The 20449-nt window shown below is 42.9% G+C and overlaps 1 protein-coding gene across 6 annotated transcripts in view; it reads left to right on the top strand.

Annotated features, from left to right (window-relative positions):
• The window catches only part of GRIA1 (glutamate ionotropic receptor AMPA type subunit 1), a 321187-nt gene that overhangs the window by 206226 nt on the left and 94512 nt on the right, over positions 1 to 20449 (top strand). For all 6 annotated transcript variants that reach the window (XM_073567910.1, XM_073567912.1, XM_073567911.1 and 3 more), the window contains exons 7-8: positions 10375 to 10542; positions 11040 to 11144. In XM_073567910.1, the coding sequence (XP_073424011.1) occupies positions 10375 to 10542; positions 11040 to 11144 (273 nt within the window). The remainder of the gene's footprint in view (positions 1 to 10374; positions 10543 to 11039; positions 11145 to 20449) is intronic.

The raw sequence follows: 20449 nt of genomic DNA, 5'->3' as shown, positions 1-20449 counted from the left end.
CTCCCTGCTTGGAACACGAAACGTGCTGGGAGGCGGGTGGAGTTTAGAATACATAAGAGAGCGGGAAGGGCTAGGATTACAGGTCAATCTGGAGAGGAAGTCACTCAGAGAGGAGTGAGGGAAGAAGATCCCTGGGAGAGGGATGGAGGAAGGAGGTGCTGCAGCAGACCTCAGTGAACTGGGTCTGCTGGCACGGGAAAGGAAAGAAGGAGAAAGACATTGAACTGAAACCTGATCTTCCAAAAGAAGGAGAGATTAGTACGGAATGAAGGAGTAAAAGGAAACAGAGGACATGGGTTAGGAGAGAACCCTGTCTAGAAGTTCTACGCGCAAGGTCGGGGCCCAGTCCCCGAGGTTGTATGGATGCTAATGGTCCTGCAGCAGACACCGGTGGAGTAGTGGGCTGTAAATGCACTACTCCCATCTGAGACTTGGGGGCACAACAGCAACTTGGATAGTGAGCTGGGGCTCAGGAGTAAGGAGTCCCCGAAGCAGGCTACAGCTGTCTGCCATACAAGTAGAGTTCTTGGGAACATCTGTCAGGAGGCACTCCAGTGTAACTCAGTACTGGGAGTACTTCACACTTAAAGGCGCTATAAGAGGAGACGTTCAGAAAGGTACATGTTGGCGGAGTGTTGGAAGGGAGCATTCAATCTGGCCTGGAGGTTGATTGAGTTCCTGACCCGGAGGACACGGCATGGAGGCGGGCACCGGTGTGTACTACAGACTGTGAGTAAAGCTTTGGAACTACAAGCCTCGGTGTCCTCCATTCATTCCTGTGCCAACACACCTGGTACCGCTACCTCTGGGTATCAGCTTCTAAATTGCCCACGCCTCTCAGCTACCCCTACATCCACACTGCCCTGGGACTACAGCTCCACCTGTGGGGAGCTTCATCATCTTGGCTGCAAAACACCACCAGTCCCAGAGGATCTGCATGCAGCGTCGGCTTAACATCTCCCTTGCCGAACACCACAGGTGGCGTCACGAACTATTCATCAATTCTATTTCATTGTTCTTTCACCCCCTTTTTTTGCCATGGAGCGCCAGGACCACGGACCGGGTCACAGCTTCCGTGATTACTCCCACTGAGATCAACGGGCCCGGTGCCGAGTACCCCGATAGCCCTGGCCGGGCACCCCACATAGGTTAGAACTAAAAAAGGCATGAAAATACATTTTTTAATAGGATTCAAAAATGTGTACAGATTAATTATGCGTTAGGGTTAAGGTTGTAAAATGAGTATAGATAATTTTTGGTAGGGTTAGGGCAAGGAAATGTGTATTATGGCACATTCAGACATATTTGTGGACTCTTGACCTAAGCATGACAGCTTCAGAGAAATATATAAAGCTGTGACGCTAGGGTCAGGAGACCCGCGGCCATTGATATCTAAAAAATGCTCTGTTAGGTTCTTATACTAGAAAAATGTGCTGATTTCATACCATGCCTAAACGTGATGGGGCATCTATAGGGTTTCTCCATTTTTGCGGACAGTGGCATGGTTTGACTACTGCCATCCTGTCAGCACAAAATTAATCCCGCTATGATATACGGTAAACAGTCATTGGAGACTGACTGGTTGCTAATGGAAACAATGCCTAACGGGCGTAGCCATTTCTTTGAGGTTGTCAAGCAGCAAGTCCCTAGCAACCAGTCGGTCTCAGATCACTAAGATGATTAGATCAAGAATATTTTGGCATTAGGCTAGGACAAAACAATCGAGAAACGTTCTGCTTTATCCAACAGTCTCCGTTTTCTTTTTTTTTTTTGCCATACTAAACCGATTTTTTTTAAAAAAAATATATTTTTGGAAAGTGAAGGTGTATGACGATTTGTTTAGACGCCGAGGGAAATGAGCACATATTTATCATGGATCTCATCTGCGGCTCGGTTTGCCCTCTTTGAAGCTGTCATGACAACAAATCTTGCGAAGATTATTATTATTATCATCCGTGACAACATGTGGGAGAGACATTTTCGACCCAATATCCTGTATTTAGTAATGCTACCGCTTATAATTCCTGCCGCCCCCATGCTGGATCCGATGACTCATTGGATTTACCTGTCATAAGCGCATCTTATGAAACACTAAGTCATTTCCGTACAGTTTAATTAGTACAGTGGTGAATATGGTGAACGTATACGACCAGGTGTGAGAGGCTCTTCTACTCTGTGACCATTTCTGGTGGACACGGTTGCAGGACACGCCATGTTTTCTAGGTGGTATTGTACTTTTTATTAACTGGTGTCATCTCTCATTACATAACTATGGCTTCTTCATCTCGGCGTAGTAGACTGTATAGCAAGTTGCAGGCCTATCAATAACTATGGAGCCTAGCAACTACGTAAACCCATCTCCTAAGGAGCAGATAGTGAGGCTGGGCCAGACCTAAAGGGGTATTCCCATCTCCAATATCCTATACCAATATGTAGTAGGGGTAATAATAATAATATTAGTAATGTAGTATTGTTTTTCTGATTCGCTTTGTCACTTACCCCATGTGCAGGGCATTGCAGTACCTTAGGTATCCAACAGCTAACCACCTAAACTTTTACTCTACGAGTGGTGATCATCATGGATATCCAAGCTTTTTTAATGCCCTGCACATGGGGTACACACAGCGAATCAGGAGAATTATGCTACATTTCTAATTGGAGGTATTTGCTAATAGTATTATTATTATACCTACTACATATCGGGATAGAATTTTGGAAATGAGATTACCCCTTTAAAACATCCATAGTGTCACTATATAAGTGGTGTTCACCATGGATACCTAAGCTATGGTAATGCCCTGCACATGGGGCAATTGACACAGCGGATCAGGAGAACTATACAACATTTCTAATTTGGTAATATTATTATTATTATTCTTATTATTATACCTACTACGTATCGAGATAGAAATTTGGAAATGGGAATGCCCCTAGTGTTTTTGCCATTTATGCCATAGGTATGGCTATCGGGATAATAGACATAACATATACTTTGGGGCCCATAAGTAAGGCGCAGCTAATAATGGCTGTTACAGATGGAAAGTGGAGTACCAAGAAAAGGAAGAAAAAAACAAAATAATCATAAGCCTTGTTTGTCCTGCTAGAAGAAGTCCCTATTCAATGTGTTATTTAGATGCCTAACATTTAGTTCATCAATGAGTGGGGGTCTTACTATAAGGTCCTGCACCAATCGGTACAATAGGACCCTTTTATCTCTGCTAGAATGAAGCAGCAGTGCACATGCTCCACCTGCACTCCATTCATACATATGGGGCTGTCAAACACTATACTGTTTTTTTTTTAGAGAAGCCCCATAGGGAATGAATAGAGTGCCCAAACTAGTTTGTAACTGGGATAAATGTTCCCATCAGGGATAAAAATCCCCCAATCTGCTGATCAGAGCTGATCAAAGCAGTTGGACACGCGACAATCATCAATTTATCACCTAACCTGTTGATATGTGATAACTTGTTTTCACTGGACAACTCCTTAAATATTCTGACAACCCAAATCTGCAGTTATATTTGGTACATAATAATCTTTCAATATTTTCTACGCTGTAGAAAAAGGTAAAAAAAATCCTTCTATCATCACAAAAAATTAATGTCAGAATTGCTCTAATCCTAATATTAAAATGAGCATTTTATGAGTCCAGTTATAGCGTGAGAGCGCTCATGAGTCTGAGCGTATTCAGTCTCCATCAAGATGGCCGGACTGAGAGCTACAGCTTGTACTGAGCAGTGTGAGATCTCCGTAGCAGCGGGGAGGAGGGACACTGAGAAACTGTCAATTTGGTTAGATGGGTGGAGTTATAGCAGTAGAGAGGAGGCGGTCACTGAGGAGCTGCCAATCAGGCTAGGTGGGCAGATACTTGGCAGAAAGGAAGGTCATTGATCTGGGTGCCAGGTCAGAGATTTGTCAGTGGGGAAGAGGGACGTTGAGGAGCTGTTAATCAGATAAGGTGACATTGAATTTAATTATCAAATTGGAATATACTGGCGTTTTGACAGGCACTTTGCAAAGTGAATCCAGCAGCTTCATCCGGTCTAATACATCTTTTTAATAATGTATCTAGCCTGTCTTGTGAAATCTGCTGACAGATCCACTTTAAAGCACCACTAAAGCATGTTTTTGTTTTTTTTACCCCCAGAACACTATTACTAATATCTGTTGCCTGCTTCTAGTAAAATACTTACCAGCTGCCGTCTTCTGTTCTTCCCAGTGCCGCTCCCGTCCTGCTCTGTCATCTAGCGACCACAGCTCCTGAGTGACCCGAAGCTGTGGCTAATGGTCATAAGCTGTGACGAATGGAAGCCTCTGGCTGCTAAGTATGAAAAGAGTTACCTGGTTCTAGTAAAATACTTACCAGCTGCGGTCTTCTGTTCTTCCCAGTGCCGCTCCCGTCCTGCTCTGCCATCTAGCGACCACAGCTCCTGAGTGACCCGAAGCTGTGGCTAATGGTCATAAGCTGTGACGAATGGAAGCCTCTGGCTGCTAAGTATGAAAGGAGCTACCTGGTTCTAATAAAATACTTAACATCTGCCGTCTTCTGTTCTTCCCAGTGCCGCTCCCGTCCTGCACTGCCATCTAGCGACCACAGCTCCTGAGTGACCCGAAGCTGTGGCTAATGGTCATAAGCTGTGATGAATGGAAGCCTCTGGCTGCTAAGTATGAAAGGAGTTACCTGGTTCTAATAAAATACTTAACAGCTGCCATCTTCTGTTCTTCCCAGTGCCGCTCCCGTCCTGCACTGCCATCTGGCGACCACAGCTCCTGAGTGACCCGAAGCTGTGGCTAATGGTCATAAGCTGTGACGAATGGAAGCCACTGGCTGTTAAGTATAAAAGGAGTTACCTGGTTCTAGTAAAATACTTACCAACTGCCGTCTTCTGTTCTTCCCAGTGCCGCTCCTGTCCTGCTCTGCCATCTAACGACCGCAGCTTTTGAGTGACCGGAAGCCATGGCTAATGGCCACAAGCTGTGAAGAAAGGAATCCTCTGGTTGCTAAGTATTAAAGGAAATTGGACCTGCTAGGCTTGGTTCCCTTTCTATGCACCGGCGTGGTTTATCTCTAGTGTATGCATGTCCTTGTATCCTAGTAATAAACCATCATGGTAGAGTCTACATATCGACTGCAATGACTATAGCAATAAAAGTGAAATAAAATACTAGGAGACCAATTTGCTTTTAATTTGCAGGAAACACAAGAGTAGGAGGTAACAGGGTCTGAATGGACTCCATTTAATCTTGTGAGTCTACAATAAGTCAGGATACCCTATTAGCGGCATGCAGAGTGTAGGAGATTAATGGTCCATTCTGTAACATCTGCACTAGTCCACTGGTCTTCGATGGTGGCATCCAACCGTTCGTACCTGGGATTCTAATCGTTATGTGCCATTAAAAAAATGAGTTGAAAGAGAAACAGCTGTTGATCTATGCTAGTCAAGAGGAAAATATCATTGTGTGATTCCAACCCAACAGTGTCTGCAACCAGCAGAGGTAATTTAAAATGCAAAATCCTAACCTAGAGACACAGAAACACTGCCACCTCGGTTCACAGGCTATTTATGGTATTGCAACATGGCCCAATTACTTGAAAGGAGATGACCTGTAATATCTGGCACAACCTAGAGATGAGAATTGCGCTACTTATAGAAGAGAAGCCTTTTAAAAAGGACTCATAACTTGCCATAAATATGTCATTATTATTGTTTTCCTGAATCCGGAGTTGTTTTTCTTTAGTTCCTGCTCCTCTCCGTTCCTGAGATATGGCCCTGTCTTCTTTAGATGCAGCTCTAGTCTTTATAGCCAATGGGGCGTGGTCCTCAAGAAGACACCTACATAGAAGAGTTGAGGATCACGCCCACTAGGGTCAAAATGCTAGATTAATACACAGTGAAGAGGGGGCCATATCTCAGGAATGGAGAGGAGCCTCTTCTGCCCTGTATATATTTAGTCTACATGTCCAAGTGAGCGTGATCCTCTTCTCTGTGGATGTCATTATGAGGATCACACCCACTTGGTTTACAAGACTAGATATATACAAGGAAGAGGGGTCATAGCTCAGGAAGAGAGAGGAGCAGGAACAATAAACATCAGATTCAAGAGACCAGTGGCATTTACACTAGGTAAACATATTACATATTTATGGCCTCTTTAATTCCAGAAAACCACTTGATTTAATAAAAACATTTTTAACTTAAAGGTGTTTTCCCATAATTTACATTTGTAATATGTTTGAATTGAGTAGTAGTGAGCATGTGTCACCACCACAGATACAGACTGTTGGAGCTGTGGTCGCACATGCTCACTACAACTCCATTCACGTAGGAGACTCCTGCTTTCATGATCAGTAGTGGTCCCAGAAGGCAGACACTCAATGATCATACATTTATCACCTATTTTCTGAAGAGGTTTTATATCAATTTTAAGGGACAACCCCTTTTAAGACTTGGCTGGAATTATCCTTAGGGCTTATAGACCTTATTTAAATATTCACTTGATGTTTTGCCATGTTTTTCATAGAATCATAGAATGTTAGAGTTGGAAGGGACCTCCAGGGTCATCGTGTCCAACCCTCTGCTCAATACAGGATTCGCGAAACCATTTCCGACAGATGTCTGTCCAGACTTCCATTGAAGGAGAACTCACCACTAGAGATGAGTGACTTTGCCTTTTTTAGGGTTGAGTCGGGTTTCATGAAACCTGACTTTCTCAAAAGTCAAATCGAACGAAATCGGACGACTATCGGGAAAAGTCGGAGGTCCGACTGAAACACGAAACCCGATGCAAACACAATGCAAGTCAATGGGGAAGCAAAGTCGGGAGGGAGTGGAGGACACCTACATGCCGGACCGCTTTTTTAAAGTGCGCAAAATCTCTCTCTCTCTCCCCGGACGCTGCACATGTCATCTCATTGCCCACAGTGTATGTCCTTGCTCATTGGCTGAAAAAAAAAGTCACGTGCAAGCATTCTGTGAAATCCGACTTTGGCGCTCGGGTCGCCGACCGCATGGCCGAACTCACGCTATGGTCGGGTTTCGCTCTATTTTGTAAGCTTAACATTCCCAGATCCTTTAACTGTTTCTCGTAGGACATACTTTGCAGTTCGCTCACCATCCTGGTAGCTCTTCTCTGAACTTGCTCCAGTTTTTCAATGTCTTTTTTAAAATGTGTTGCCCAGAACTGGACACAGTATTCCAGATGAGGCCTGACCAAGGAGGAGTAGAGGGGAACTGTTACTCCACATGATCTAGACTGTATGCTTCTCTTAACACATCCTAGAACTGTTTTCATTATATCTCCTTTATTCCCTCTGCATGAGGACAACAGCATTAATAATAGGGTAACATTTAGAAAGGGGGTTATACTTGTCGTACAGCCCCTTTAAAAATTACATAAGGCTGCCTAAATTCTGAGCATATTTGTAGATGAATCCTAGAGTAAACATTAGAAAATGTCAGGAAAAATAAGGACCTCTTGTCTGTGTTGTAAAGGGTACTTTAGTGGAGGAAAAACAGAATAGGACTTACCTAGGTGACCCTTGTAAGGGATACCTTTATTGGACTTTTATGGCTTAAGCTGGAAAGTAGGTATTGCTGACACATTTCGAGGTCCTTTGACCTCTTCTTAAGTCAAGTGGCCAAGTCCATGTGGGACAGACATATACATACTTAAAGGCAAGGGTATACTTACTATAGAGACATCCCTTTGCAGGTGTTGTGGGGAATCGGCCAGGACGTCATAAAAAAGGAATGGAAGAAGAGAAAAAGAAAAATTCTAGGTTCATCTGTCTTGTTCTTTATCAGATGAATTTAAATGTTAACTTCCCCCAATATTTCATCCTGTTTTTCTAACTTATTGAGTTGCCCAGTTTATGGAAATCACGTCATCTGCACAGACTTTTCTTTCTTAGAATTCTAATCATGTTGAACCATGTAATTTGACTTTTTTCTTTTAAGTCTATAGAGGTTAATGGTCCAATTTCCTGACTGATTTCAATATCAAAGACGAGAGGTTTGCCTACCTGGAGATATAGAAGGTCACTTAGATAATTACTGAGCATAATGTGTCCTACTGTAGCCGCCAGTGGTGCCCAAGCTTGTTTGCAAGGATTTTTTTTTTTGCATCCATTTAATGTAAAGTATTTGTAAGCTCTTCACAGTGTGATGGTGTTAACATCTTGTAATGGGGCTCTGTCAGTGGTCACTTGGCAGCTCTAAAATGGCCAAAACAGACAGGTTTAAGGCAACTCACTCCACTTACCAGATCCCAGGGGTCACTGTAGCTTTTACCCTTCAACCCCTGTACAGTGAGGTGGACTTAAAGGGAATCTGTCACCCCTTTTTTCGACTATGAGCTGCCGGCACTGACATCAGGGGATTATCCACAGCATTCTGTAATGCTGTAGATAAGCCCCTGATGTAACCTGAAAGATAAGAAAAAAGAGTTAGATTATACTCACCCCGGCGTTCGGTCCGGTCTGATGGGTGTCGCTTTCCGGTCCGGCGCCTCCCATCTTCTAATGTTGACGTCTTCTTCTTTGCTGCCTGTCGTGGTTCCGGCGAAGGCGCACTGCTCTGCCCTATTGAGGGCAGAGCAGAGTCCTGCAGTGCGCAGGCGTCGGGAGAGGTCCGTCGCCTGCGCACTGCAGTATTCTGCTCTGCCCTCAACAGTGCAGAGCAGTGCGCCTGTGCCGGAACCATGACAGGCAGCAAAGAAGAAGACGTCAACATTAGAAGATGGGAGGCGCTGGACCGCAACACCCATTGGACCAAGACCGGACCACCCCTGGGTGAGTATAATATAACTCGTTTTTCTTATCTTTCAGGTTACATCAGGGGCTTATCTACAGCATTACAGGATGCTGTAGATAAGCCTTTGATGTCGGTGCCAGTAGCTCATAGTCGAAAAAAGCGGTGACAGATTCCCTTTAAACAAGGGTCCCTGTTTTGGCGTCATGGAATAAACTGCTGTCCGGTGGTGCAGGCTGGCAGGAATGGTCAAGTAGCCGGGTCAGAACCAAGAGGGGAGGAAACGTAAAAAATTAGAAAACAGTAAATAGTCAGTAAAACAAGTTGAGGTTAAAACAGGAAACAAATACATTACAAAGGATCTGAATAGACAGGACTAAACCAGAGGGACACAAGGCATATCCGGTAGCTTCCAGCAGTAAGCTGGAAGCTTAAGTATGATGTGGTGCTTTCCAGTTGGCTAGAGCAGGCAGTTGATAATGCCACACACCTATACTGTCATACTGGTCAGCACTTCACTCCGATCTTACTGGCTGGACAGGGTATGTGGTTCCAACGTGCCTTCTATCACCAGCGCAGCTCACCGAATGAATGTAGTGGTGCTTGGCTACAGAAGCAGACAGAGCACGAGCAGGTCTTGGTGTAGATTTGAGACATCTACTATTAGGGTCACATTTGTCCAACTAGGTGTAATCATGACATTTTCTTACACTTCAAGTATTTGGCCATTGATAAAGGCTATATATACATTTGCGCAGAATTATTTTTACTGTTCATTGGCTTCCTGAATTCAAAGTTAATCCATTTTCTAAGCCATGCCTACCATTGCCTACCATTTTGCTGCTGCAGAGCGTCTGTAAGTCCTTTATCTAGCTGAATGATCTGCAAAAAATACACAAATCTGTTGGAGCTTCTGATTCTGAAAGCTCTCACCCTTACTGTTTAATGTTAGACATAGCAGCAGTGTGGTGAAGTTGGTTGTGCACAGATCTACACATTGTGGAGAGGGGGAAACTATTTGCAGTTTCAGGGAGGGCAGAGAAAACAGGCTCTAGGTAATGAAAAACCCATATTGTACCACTGTGACTTGTAATATTACAAGAAGTAAACAAACTTCGGATAGTTCTTCAAGTTTGGGGACCCCCAAATCAGCAGATGGCTGTGCACCAGTGATTCCTAGTATCTTGTCCATATGGACGTCCATTAGAGATGAGCGAACCTGAACTGTAAAGTTGGGGTTTCGCACTCGACACTTGGTGTCCAGTCCTGAACTCCGAACATGGACTTCTTCTGGATGTCTGTTTTACAGTTTGGTAGTTCGGTCGGGTAGAGAACCCGAACTTCCACTGTTCCGCTCATCCCTAAGGTCCATTCTAGGTACTGCTGCTAAGATGCCTTCATATTCTTTCCTAGGAGGTGGAAATCTGCCGATCACATATTGACGGTCTGCCCTAAGACTTTTATTCTTTTATTAGATTTACAGCCATTGAGATTTAGAAGTCTTCTCGGAAAAATGTCCTGTGCTAAACTGGATTCTTCCCAGTGATACTCCTGTTAATGTACATTATTTCCTGTATTTGAAGAATAATTGGTTTTCATTGCTCTTTTTTGATCTACATAGTACACCTCTGCGCTGACCTATGATGGCGTCCGTGTGATGTATGAAGCCTTCCAGAATCTCAGGAAACAAAGGATAGACATTTCACGACGTGGTAACGCTGGAGACTGCTTGGCCAACCCTGCCGTTCCCTGGGGGCAAGGCATAGACATACAGAGAGCTTTACAACAGGTACGTAGGGGGGTACAGAACCCAAAAAAAGCAAATTAGTTCTATTTCTAATAATATGTCTACATATTATATCTCCCGGTATCAATATGAGAGTCAGTGTAGGATTGCAATAATCACATGTTGCTCCATCTCCCATGCTCTGGTTGTCCTCGCTGGTCTTTGTATTCTTGGATTGATGTACATTCACGGGACTGCTGCAGCCAATCATCTTCTGCAGCCAGTCTTAGTTATGATACCGGCATGTAGGTCATGAGATCGATGAGGCCACTGAGAGGAAACTTTCGGAATGTGGATGGGTTGGGGGTAATTGTAGCAGGAAAAGAAACAAAGACCGGCAAGGGACACCAGAGTGTCAGCCCCGGAGCCACAGCAGATTTACGGTAACAAGTAAGCAATATTTTTTTTGTTATTTTTTTTTCTCATGTCACTCGCTGATAAATTATTCTTTTAAAGCTCTAAGGCAATCACTTTTATCATTTATTACCTCTTTTCGTAAGGTTCGACTTGAGGGGCTGTCCGGGAATGTACAGTTTAATGAAAAGGGTCGACGGACAAACTACACTCTGCACGTACTGGAGTTAAAACATAAAGGTATCCTGCAGGTAAGAATAAGTATTGTTATTATTTTTGTTTTTTTTACTATGTTAATTTTTTTATTTTTATTTTTTACTATTTTTTTTTATTTTTCATACCTGCATTAGAAAAATAAGAGATCTTGCAATTAATTTTTACACCGGTAACTGGGGTTATTCTAGACTCTTGCTTCCTGTTCTTTCAGGAAGTTCACATGTACATTAGCAGCAATAGTTTAACTCAGACCTTTTGTAGTAAAGCATCTAATGAGCATGTGCAAATGTCATTATGAATGGAGGAGAAAGTGGTGAGCGGTGGTGACATCGTCTATTGTGATCGGTGGATCCTGTGTTATCAGCCGTGTATAGAGGTGGTACCTGTCATTGTAATCCTGCCTCTGAGGATAATGAAACATGAAGTATGGACGCAATTGAGCCCCTATAGTTAATGTGAAAGTTGCAAGTTTTTTATTTTTTAAGTACTGCCAAAATTTTAGAAAAAAAAAGTACATTTAAAGAGCGCATCTAGTAATAGAATGTGATGAGTATTTTTGACTATTAACAAACTTATTATTACATATAGTACAGGGTACACTGCTAGTTATACCAGCCCTGAGCTTTCCAAGGTCCTGCTCATTTTCTGATAGTTATACCAATTTTGAGCTTTCCCTGGTGCTGACTACCTTATTATTTAATGATAGTTTTCTTATATCAATGCTGATTTTTCTGCTGATTTGCTAATAATTAAACCAGGTTTGAGCTTTCCATGGTGCTGATTTCCTAATAGATACTTACATCAGTGCTGATTTTCCTTCTGATCTTCTAATAGTTATATTAATCTTGAGCTTTCCATGGTGTTGTTTTGACTGATTGTTTCCTTATATCAATGCTGATTTTTCCTGCTGATTTCCCAATAGTTACACCAATTCTGAGCTTTCCTTGGTGCTGATTTCCTGATAGTTTCCTTATATTAATGCTGATTCTTTTCTGATGATTTCCTGATCTACCAATCCTGAGCTTTCCATGGTGCTGATTTTCTGATAGTTTCTTTATATGAATGCTGATTTTCCTGCTGATCTTCTGATATCAATCTTGAGGTTTCCATGGTGTTGTTTTCCTGATTGTTTCCTTATAGCAATGCTGATTTTCCCTGCTGATTTCCCAATAGTTACACCAATCCTGATATTTCCATGGTGCTGATTTCCTGATAGTTTCCTTATATCAATGCTGATTTTCCCTGCTGATTTCCCAATAGTTACACCAATCCTGATATTTCCATGGTGCTGATTTACTGATAGTTTCCTTATATTGCTGCTGATTCTCCTGCTGATTTTCTGATAGTTACACCTATCTCGAGCTTTCCATGGTGCTGATTTCCTGATAGTTTTCTTATATCAGTGCTGATTTTCTCTGCTGATTTCCTAATACCTATACCAAACCTGAGCTCCATTATGCTGATTTCTGAAAACTGGAAAGTCAAATATTTCTTAACTTTAATTTTGTGATTTTGAATAGTTTTTTTTTTTAGGCAATCTGAAAATTCCTCTGCTCCCCACCTTCACCTTTTTCTTATCTTTCTCACTTTGGAACCCTGAATAGTTAGTAATGATGAGCTGGGGAATACTTTGACTCCATAGCAAGTGAGTGAGCATCATACTGGATATTAACATCTTCATGCCTGAATTTTTGGGATCAATCGGGTGAGATCAGCGGTCGTTCCACGCGACCTGGACCCCACAGATCATACATGGATCATGGATGGGTAGGCTTTTCCAAAAAAAAAAAAAAAGAAATCCTCTTCAGTCTTTACCTCGAATTACAAATTCCACAAATTATCCACTCTAAGTTAATTAACCTTTTTTTTATGAAAGTCATGTAAGTTGTTCATTAGAGAAAATCAGAAGCTGATTTAACGATGGGGGAAGCCAAAGAGGGGAAATAGAAAACGCTGCGAGCCGTCTTTGCTCTTTTGAGCGGTGTGTTTAAAGGAGAAGGGGAAAAAAGACGCCAATGTGTAGATTATTCATAATGTTGCTCTGAAGGTAGCGAATGTCTTACCCTGTTCCACACAAACTAAATATTGGGAATCCTTTGTCAAAAGTCGACCTTTAGGCTCAAGAAAATGTCTTTTTTTTTCCAATGTGTTGCTTTAAAGGGAATTTTTCACCATGTTATTGCTATGGAATTTGAGAACAGCATGACATAGGCGCTGAGATCCTGATTCCAGGGATGTGTCACTTGCAGGGCTGCTTTCTGTCATTTTGATACAATGACAATTTTCTCTGCTGCAGATCTAGCAGAGCTCAAATGCTGAGCTGTGTATAACCCCGCCCACACCACTGATTGGAAGCTTTCTGTGTACACTGTAGCTGCCAATCAGTGGAGGAGGTGGGGTCACACAGACTAGTTGACTAAGAGACACAAGACACCTAGTCTTGTAGTGATAATCTGCTGCTGATAAAACACTGATTTTCTTGAAACAACAAAACACAGCCAATTAAGTGACACATCACCGAAATCAGGTTCTGATCTCTAGCATGTTACATATCAAACACCTGCTGACAGATTCCCTTTAAAGTGGAATTCCCATCTTATAAAGTGATGGCAAATTGTATTTCACCACTTTATCATTTGGGCATCCAACTTTTAGGACCAAAATAGATCCTGAAAATAATCCTATGGTGGCCTCGTCACTGTTTTTCCTGGTCCTATTCAACTCAATGGCACCAATATACTGCGAAAGCAATGCTACAGGACCCTTTATTTCAAGATATTGGATTCCAATCATAAAGACATGGCAGATCCTACCGTCATGCCATCACTTTATGAGCTATGAGTACCCCTTAAATGGGTTTGTGCAAGAACATGAAATCATGCCTGCTTTTTTTTCATAAACAGTGCCTCCCCTGCCCACAGGTTGTGTCTGGTATTGCAGCTGAACCCTATGAAATGAACACAGCTGTGATGCAATACTACGACTTCCATATTAGCAGGCTTGGCATTTGTAATCCTATACAAAAGCCACTCACTCCTCCGACTGATGGATTCTTGTTATGCCCAAGATAAAAATGTAGAGTTGGTTGGCTGACACCACTACCACCAAGCACACCAGATTGTCTGGATGCGCCCGGGTCTGATAATTCACTTACAGGGATCAGAGCACTCGAGCAACACGCTATACTTGGCACTGCCCGCTACTCGATCGAGCACCCTGAGCATCGAGCACTTGCCGAGCAAAATCACCCATCACTAGCTTCTCTTACTGCGCCTACTCAATATACATTCTTGTCCATGTTAGTGAGAAAGACACGTTTGTCTTTTTCCATAATCATTTTGCAAACCGATGTAGCCTAGCAGCATTGGTGAACTTAGTGGTGAAAATACCGCGCCATTTTGCGCATCAGCTTTGGGGTCAACAGTAGAATATGGCATTCTAGTTTCTGTAACATTACATTAAAAACATTGTAAAAATACCCGCCATGACTCGAAATAACTGGTGGAATGGTAGTAAAACTAGGTTTTTTCGGGAACCGTGAACTCTTCGGGATTGTGCATTTCCTTTTTGTGCACAGGTACCCTTTGCTGCCCATTTCCATCCTCGCTGAATTTAACAACTAATTGTGATTCATGATGACTTAGTTGAGATAAGCGAATCGCTTCACGGGAAATTGAATTCTCCGGGAGTTTCACCAAAAATTTGGACTTACCAAAATTTTGCTCAAATTAAGCAAAATGGCCACCGTGCATCTAAAAAAAAAAAGTCATGGCACCACAGCTCTCTACCCAGCCCTCCGTTAGCTCGCTTCCTCGCTCTGGCTCTGGTCTTCTCTTCTGTCTTCACTCTTTGGCGCCTCCATCACAGTCTACTCTTCGAGTGACATCATGAAATCACACGGGGCTTAGTGAGCACCGGATTTGGCACTCTCGTGGAGAGAGAGCAGCATACAACACCATTCCCTAAGCACTGATTAAGCAGTGTTCCTTAGCAATCTGGAGCCTCATGAAGGTCGACTTTATAGACCGAAAGGAGTGCCATGTTTATGACTATTGATTAACGGGATAGGATCCTACTTGAGCACCCACCCGTCGAAAGTGCCATAGTGCATTATTCATAGTGAGCACCAGAAGTGCCAAGATTAAGGAAGAAAGAAGAGATGACTGGAGCCTGTGGGAAGAGGCAATCCAGCGGAGGACTGGGTGGGGAGCTGCGGTGCCAGGTCAGGTGAGGAGCGAGGTAGGGGTAATATTTTTTTATTTTTCTTCCTCCATTTATTATGCTCTGGAGAGACCTCAACGCATAATAAATTTGATGCAAATCCAATTTCCCAGTCAAATTTGCGCAAATCTGGCTAATTTAAATTTTGTCAGATTCAGTCATCTCTATATATTAGAATTGCACTGGAATGACAGAGACACAGATGCCAAGATTCAGTTTAAAGAGGTTGTCCACTACATTGTACGAGGTCCCCCACCGATTTAAAGAAATATTTTTGTAAATATCTCTTGTTGCCATCTGCGCTCATTTGGCATAACGTTACCCCGGCTGCAGCCGCCGCTGATGTCACATCAAGTACCAGAATCCCCTGCATCATCCGGGTGTGACCCTGTCGAGTGCACTGCCCCTGATCGACTGGGCTGTGGGCGGCGTTTCACCCCACGTCACAGCCCAGCATCCAGAGTTTTCAAGTTGATTGTTAATGGCCGTATGGTTTTGTTGTTTTCCGGTAGTCATTAATTAATAGGCTCTTAATGACCCTTTCTTGCAAAATCGTGTGGTCATTAACTCTCGATTAGAAATCCCTGTCGGTCTGCATGCCAGCATGGGTTTTGGCCATCTGTGACCTCACCATATTGTTTTTTTCCCCCTATAGGAATCCCAATGTACGAAAGAAACCTTTCAATGACGGCTTTTACTCTGCTACATCTATAGCGTATGTGACATCAAACAGAATTTGCCAATAACATGCACATTACAAGCAATGTACTCCGTGTCAATGAATAGTTCAAAGGGCCAGTTTTCCATTGACTTTAAGTCTTAGTTCTGTTCCCTAAGGTTTCCATCTTTGAACACTACGGGCTGCGGGCTTTCTGTCACCTATGCCTTATTCTCTGTGACATTGCTCATTGAGTCTGATTCTGGACGGCTCAGAGGGGAAAGAGTCAGGGTCTCCTTGTAGCAAAGGCTAACAGAAAGTGATTGGAAGCTGCTTACACAATAAGGCTTTCACATTGCATTAGTCATCGGTCCTGGCGCCTTCACTTTGCGCTGCAGCACAGAGGAGCTAACATTTCAAGCAGTTGTCCAGCCTTTGTGTCCAATAATATTAGTCAAAATTTTGCACCTCATGGTTTTGCAAAGTTCAAGTCAATATTATCTTAGGGATTATTCAATGCTGGTTTTCTTGGTAATTAGAGGTGGGCTACATCCTTTCATGGTTCCTTAGGTCTCAATATCAGGTTTAGGGCCATAAAACTGAGAAAAGCAAAAGGTAACTCTGTCTAGCCCATGATTATAGCGAGTTCTTAGTATAATGTCATGACTCTGTTGCCGGGTGTCCATGGACCAGGGGTCTCCTTCTCTGTCCCTAACGCCAGGGGTGCTTTAGCTCGCCCCTGTACCCCGGATTACTTCTGATGGTGAAGATGCCGAGTCCACGTACCTTGCCATAGCTTCTGAATCCGCACTCAGTCTGTACCCTTCCACCACCGAGGGAAGAGGAGAGTAGTAGTGTTCAGTAATACATCAACCAGACTAACAAGGTAATACAAACAAGGATAAAGGAAAATACAAATCATGCAAATATACACACTCAGACAACAGAGTAATAAATCAGGAAGTGTATGGGTTTAGAACAAAGTAGGAGAAGAAAGGGAATTTATCACGCACTCAAAACCTAGCAACAATCACTGATAAATCCACCAAACACCTTCTCCAATAATAACCAACAACAACCTCCAGCCATGCAGCATAAGATAGCTCTGACAATGAGTGCAAGCCAGGATCCAGTTTATATTGCAGATGGGACTGGCTAACAGTGTACGGCTGAGAGACTTAACATTCTAGGAGCTCTCAACTGAGCATATTAACCCCTGCATTGTTAAAAGAAGCTTACACCGTTTAATATGAAGGCGAAGGGCTTCAAAACAGCGCAGTAGTAGGAGAAATCAAACGTTGCAGTCTTCTGGCTCCTCTCTGTTGTGGTAAACCCGTGACATATAGTCAATCATATAGTAGAATCTTATTATGTCAGTACCAGGCCCTTCTGTCTCTACTTCTGACGCTGGGTGACACCGTACCATTGTTGCAGGGTGACAGTCCAGTTTAATTTTGTGGGAGATTGGGGGCTAATTTCTACTGATTGGTTTAGCATTAACTCCCTGCTGTGAACTGTGAGTCTTATGTGGTGCTGCTCACTATATAAACTCCTGAATATCCATTTCCCATGGCTGGTTATAAATTCTGCTTTACCTGGTTCATACCCTCGCTCCTGCTGTACTAGTTCTGATTCCTGTTTCTGATCTCATCTTGTTTTCTGACTATTTTCTGCCTGACATTTTTGCCCCCAATCCATATTTACTGGCTCTGACTGCGCTATCTGATCATTACCTGCCTACCGGTTCCAGCAGCCAGCAGCTACTCCATGAACTCACCCTAGGGCTAGGGCACTGCATAAGTACAAATCCCTGTACACGGGTAGAAGGGTGAAGGCCATGGTCCCCTTTGCACCAGATGGGGCGTAGCAACCATATTTGCAGAGGTCGGCCAGGTCCATGCAGGTGGGAGCCTGCCAATGCCAGCATAAACTTCAACTGGAGGTGCATCCTCAGACACACATTCAGTTGAAGTGTATTAGGCGCAGAGACCCTTAGGGCCGTGCACGGCAATACATGCTACCTGCCAATCAGAGGCCAGCAGCTGATGTTGACACGTGACGGGGGCACATGGCAGTGACGTCATGCTCTCCCATTGCTTGCAAACTGAATTCAGCTGCCAGCTTTAGAGGTAGATTCTGCAGGGTGGTGACACTCAGTGAAGGTGTACAGAACGGTTTCTTTTTTTCTATGCATTAAAGAACAGCGACGGAATGGGGGAAATATGTACCAGGATGGGCGATATATATATACCCAAATGGGGACCAGGATAAGGGCCTTATATTCCAGGATGTGGGATATACAGTATATACCAGGGGGGGACCAGTAAGGGGAACATATATATCATTCTGAATGACATATATACCAGGATGAGGGATATGTGTATATATATCAGGATGGGGCCTGGATGAGGGACATATGTTAAAGTTTGGGAACCCCTATTAATGTTAACCTTTTTTCTTTATAACAATTTTGGTTTTTGCAACAGCTATTTCAGTTTCATATATCTAATAACTGATGGACTCAGTTATATTTCTGGATTCAAATGAGGTTTATTGTACTAACAGAAAATGTGCAATCTGCATTTAAACAAAATTTGACCGGTGCAAAAGTATGGGCACCTCAACATAAAAGTGACATTAATATTTCGTAGATCCTCCTTTTGCAAAAATAACAGCCTCTAGTCGCTTCCTGTAGCTATTAATGAGTTCCTGGATCCTGGATGAAGGTATTTGTGACCATTCCTGTTTACAAAACAATTCCAGTTCAGTTAAGTTTGATGGTCGCCGAGCATGGACAGCCCGTTTCAAATCATCCCACAGATGTTCAATGATATTCAGGTCTGGGGACTGGGATGGCCATTCCAGAACATTGTAATTGTTCCTCTGCATGAATGCCTGAGTAGATTTGGAGCGGTGTTTTGGATCATTGTCTTGCTTCTTTTAGACCTTTACTGGCCAGCCATACTGTGGAGTATTTGGATTCATGTGATGGAGCATTGTCCTGCATAAAAATCATGTTTTTCTTGAATGATACCGACTTCTTCCTGTACCACTGCTTGAAGAAGGTGTCTTCCAGAAACTGCCAGTAGGTCTGGGGGTTGAGCTTCACTCCATCCTCAACCCGAAAAGGTCCCACAAGTTCATCTTTGATGATACCAGCCCATACCAGTACCCCACCTCCACCTTGCTGGCGTCTGAGTCAGAGTGGAGCTCTCTGCCCTTTACTGATCCAGCTTCGGGTCCATCCATCTGGCCCATCAAGAGTCGCTCTCATTTCATCAGTCCATAAAACCTTAGAAAAATCAGTCTTAAGATATTTCTTTGCACAGTCTTGACGCTTTATCTTCTGCTTCTTGTTGAAAGGTGGTCGTTTTCCAGCCTTCCTTACCTTGGCCATGCCCCTGAGTATGGCACACCTTGAGATTTTTGATACTCCAGTAACGTTGCAGCTCTGAAATATGGCAAAACTGGTTGCAAATGGCATCTTGGCAGCTTGATGCTTAATTTTCCTCAATTCATGAGTAGTTATTTTGCGCCTTTTTTTATCAACACGCTTCTTGCGACCCTGTTGGATATTTACCATGAAATGCTTGATTGTTCGGTGATCACGCTTCAAAAGTTTGGCAGTTTCAAGACTGCTGCATCCCTCTGCAAGACATCTCACAATTTTTGACTTTTCAGAGTCCGTCAAATCTCTCTTCTAACCCATTTTGCCAAAGGAAAGGGAGTTTCCTAATAATTAAGCACACCTTATATAGGGTGTTGATGTCATTAGACCACACCCCTCCTCATTACAGAGATGCAAATCACCTGATTTAAATAATTGGCACTTGGCTTTCAAGCCTATACAGCTTGGAGTAGGACAACATGTGTAAAAAGGATGATGTGATCAAAATACTCATTTGCCTAATAATTCTGCACCCAGTGTAGTCAGAGGTGGCTTGAAGTATTGAGCAATGCAGCATGCATACAGTCCCTCAGAGCAAAAAACCAGCGCACAATAAAGTAGGCATATATATATATATATATATATATATATGTGTCTTTGCAAAGTGCAATAGTGCGCAGGCAGAGGTCCAAAATACAATCTGTAGTAAAGGGTAGGACAGCATATAAGAGAGACTGCCAGCTAACGCTGATGTAATAATATACCACCAGACTATGACCAGGTCATGTCCGCTAACCATAAAGTGCAGAGTGCATACAAAACACATACAACTTTGTAAGGCGCAGGTCCCTGGTGGTATATTTGTCCTATATAGGATATTCCCTCGATATCATACGTTTGGGTTATAGCACATATTCTGTTTCTATGCTAGCAGAGTATTTTCTGTACAAACACAATTTGGAGCAATCTACATATATTTTTCCAGTCACTGTTCTGCTATATGACCTTATATCTGTAAATTGTTTGCTCTCTTGGTGTTTATCTGCCATGTGGCAGTTTATATATGTATTTCC

The sequence above is a fragment of the Dendrobates tinctorius genome, unplaced genomic scaffold (genome assembly GCF_039654945.1).
Source record: "Dendrobates tinctorius isolate UK_male_01 unplaced genomic scaffold, ASM3965494v1 ptg000020l, whole genome shotgun sequence".
In the NCBI taxonomy this organism is placed as follows: domain Eukaryota; kingdom Metazoa; phylum Chordata; class Amphibia; order Anura; family Dendrobatidae; genus Dendrobates; species Dendrobates tinctorius.
This window is presented reverse-complemented; position numbering and strand designations above follow the sequence as displayed.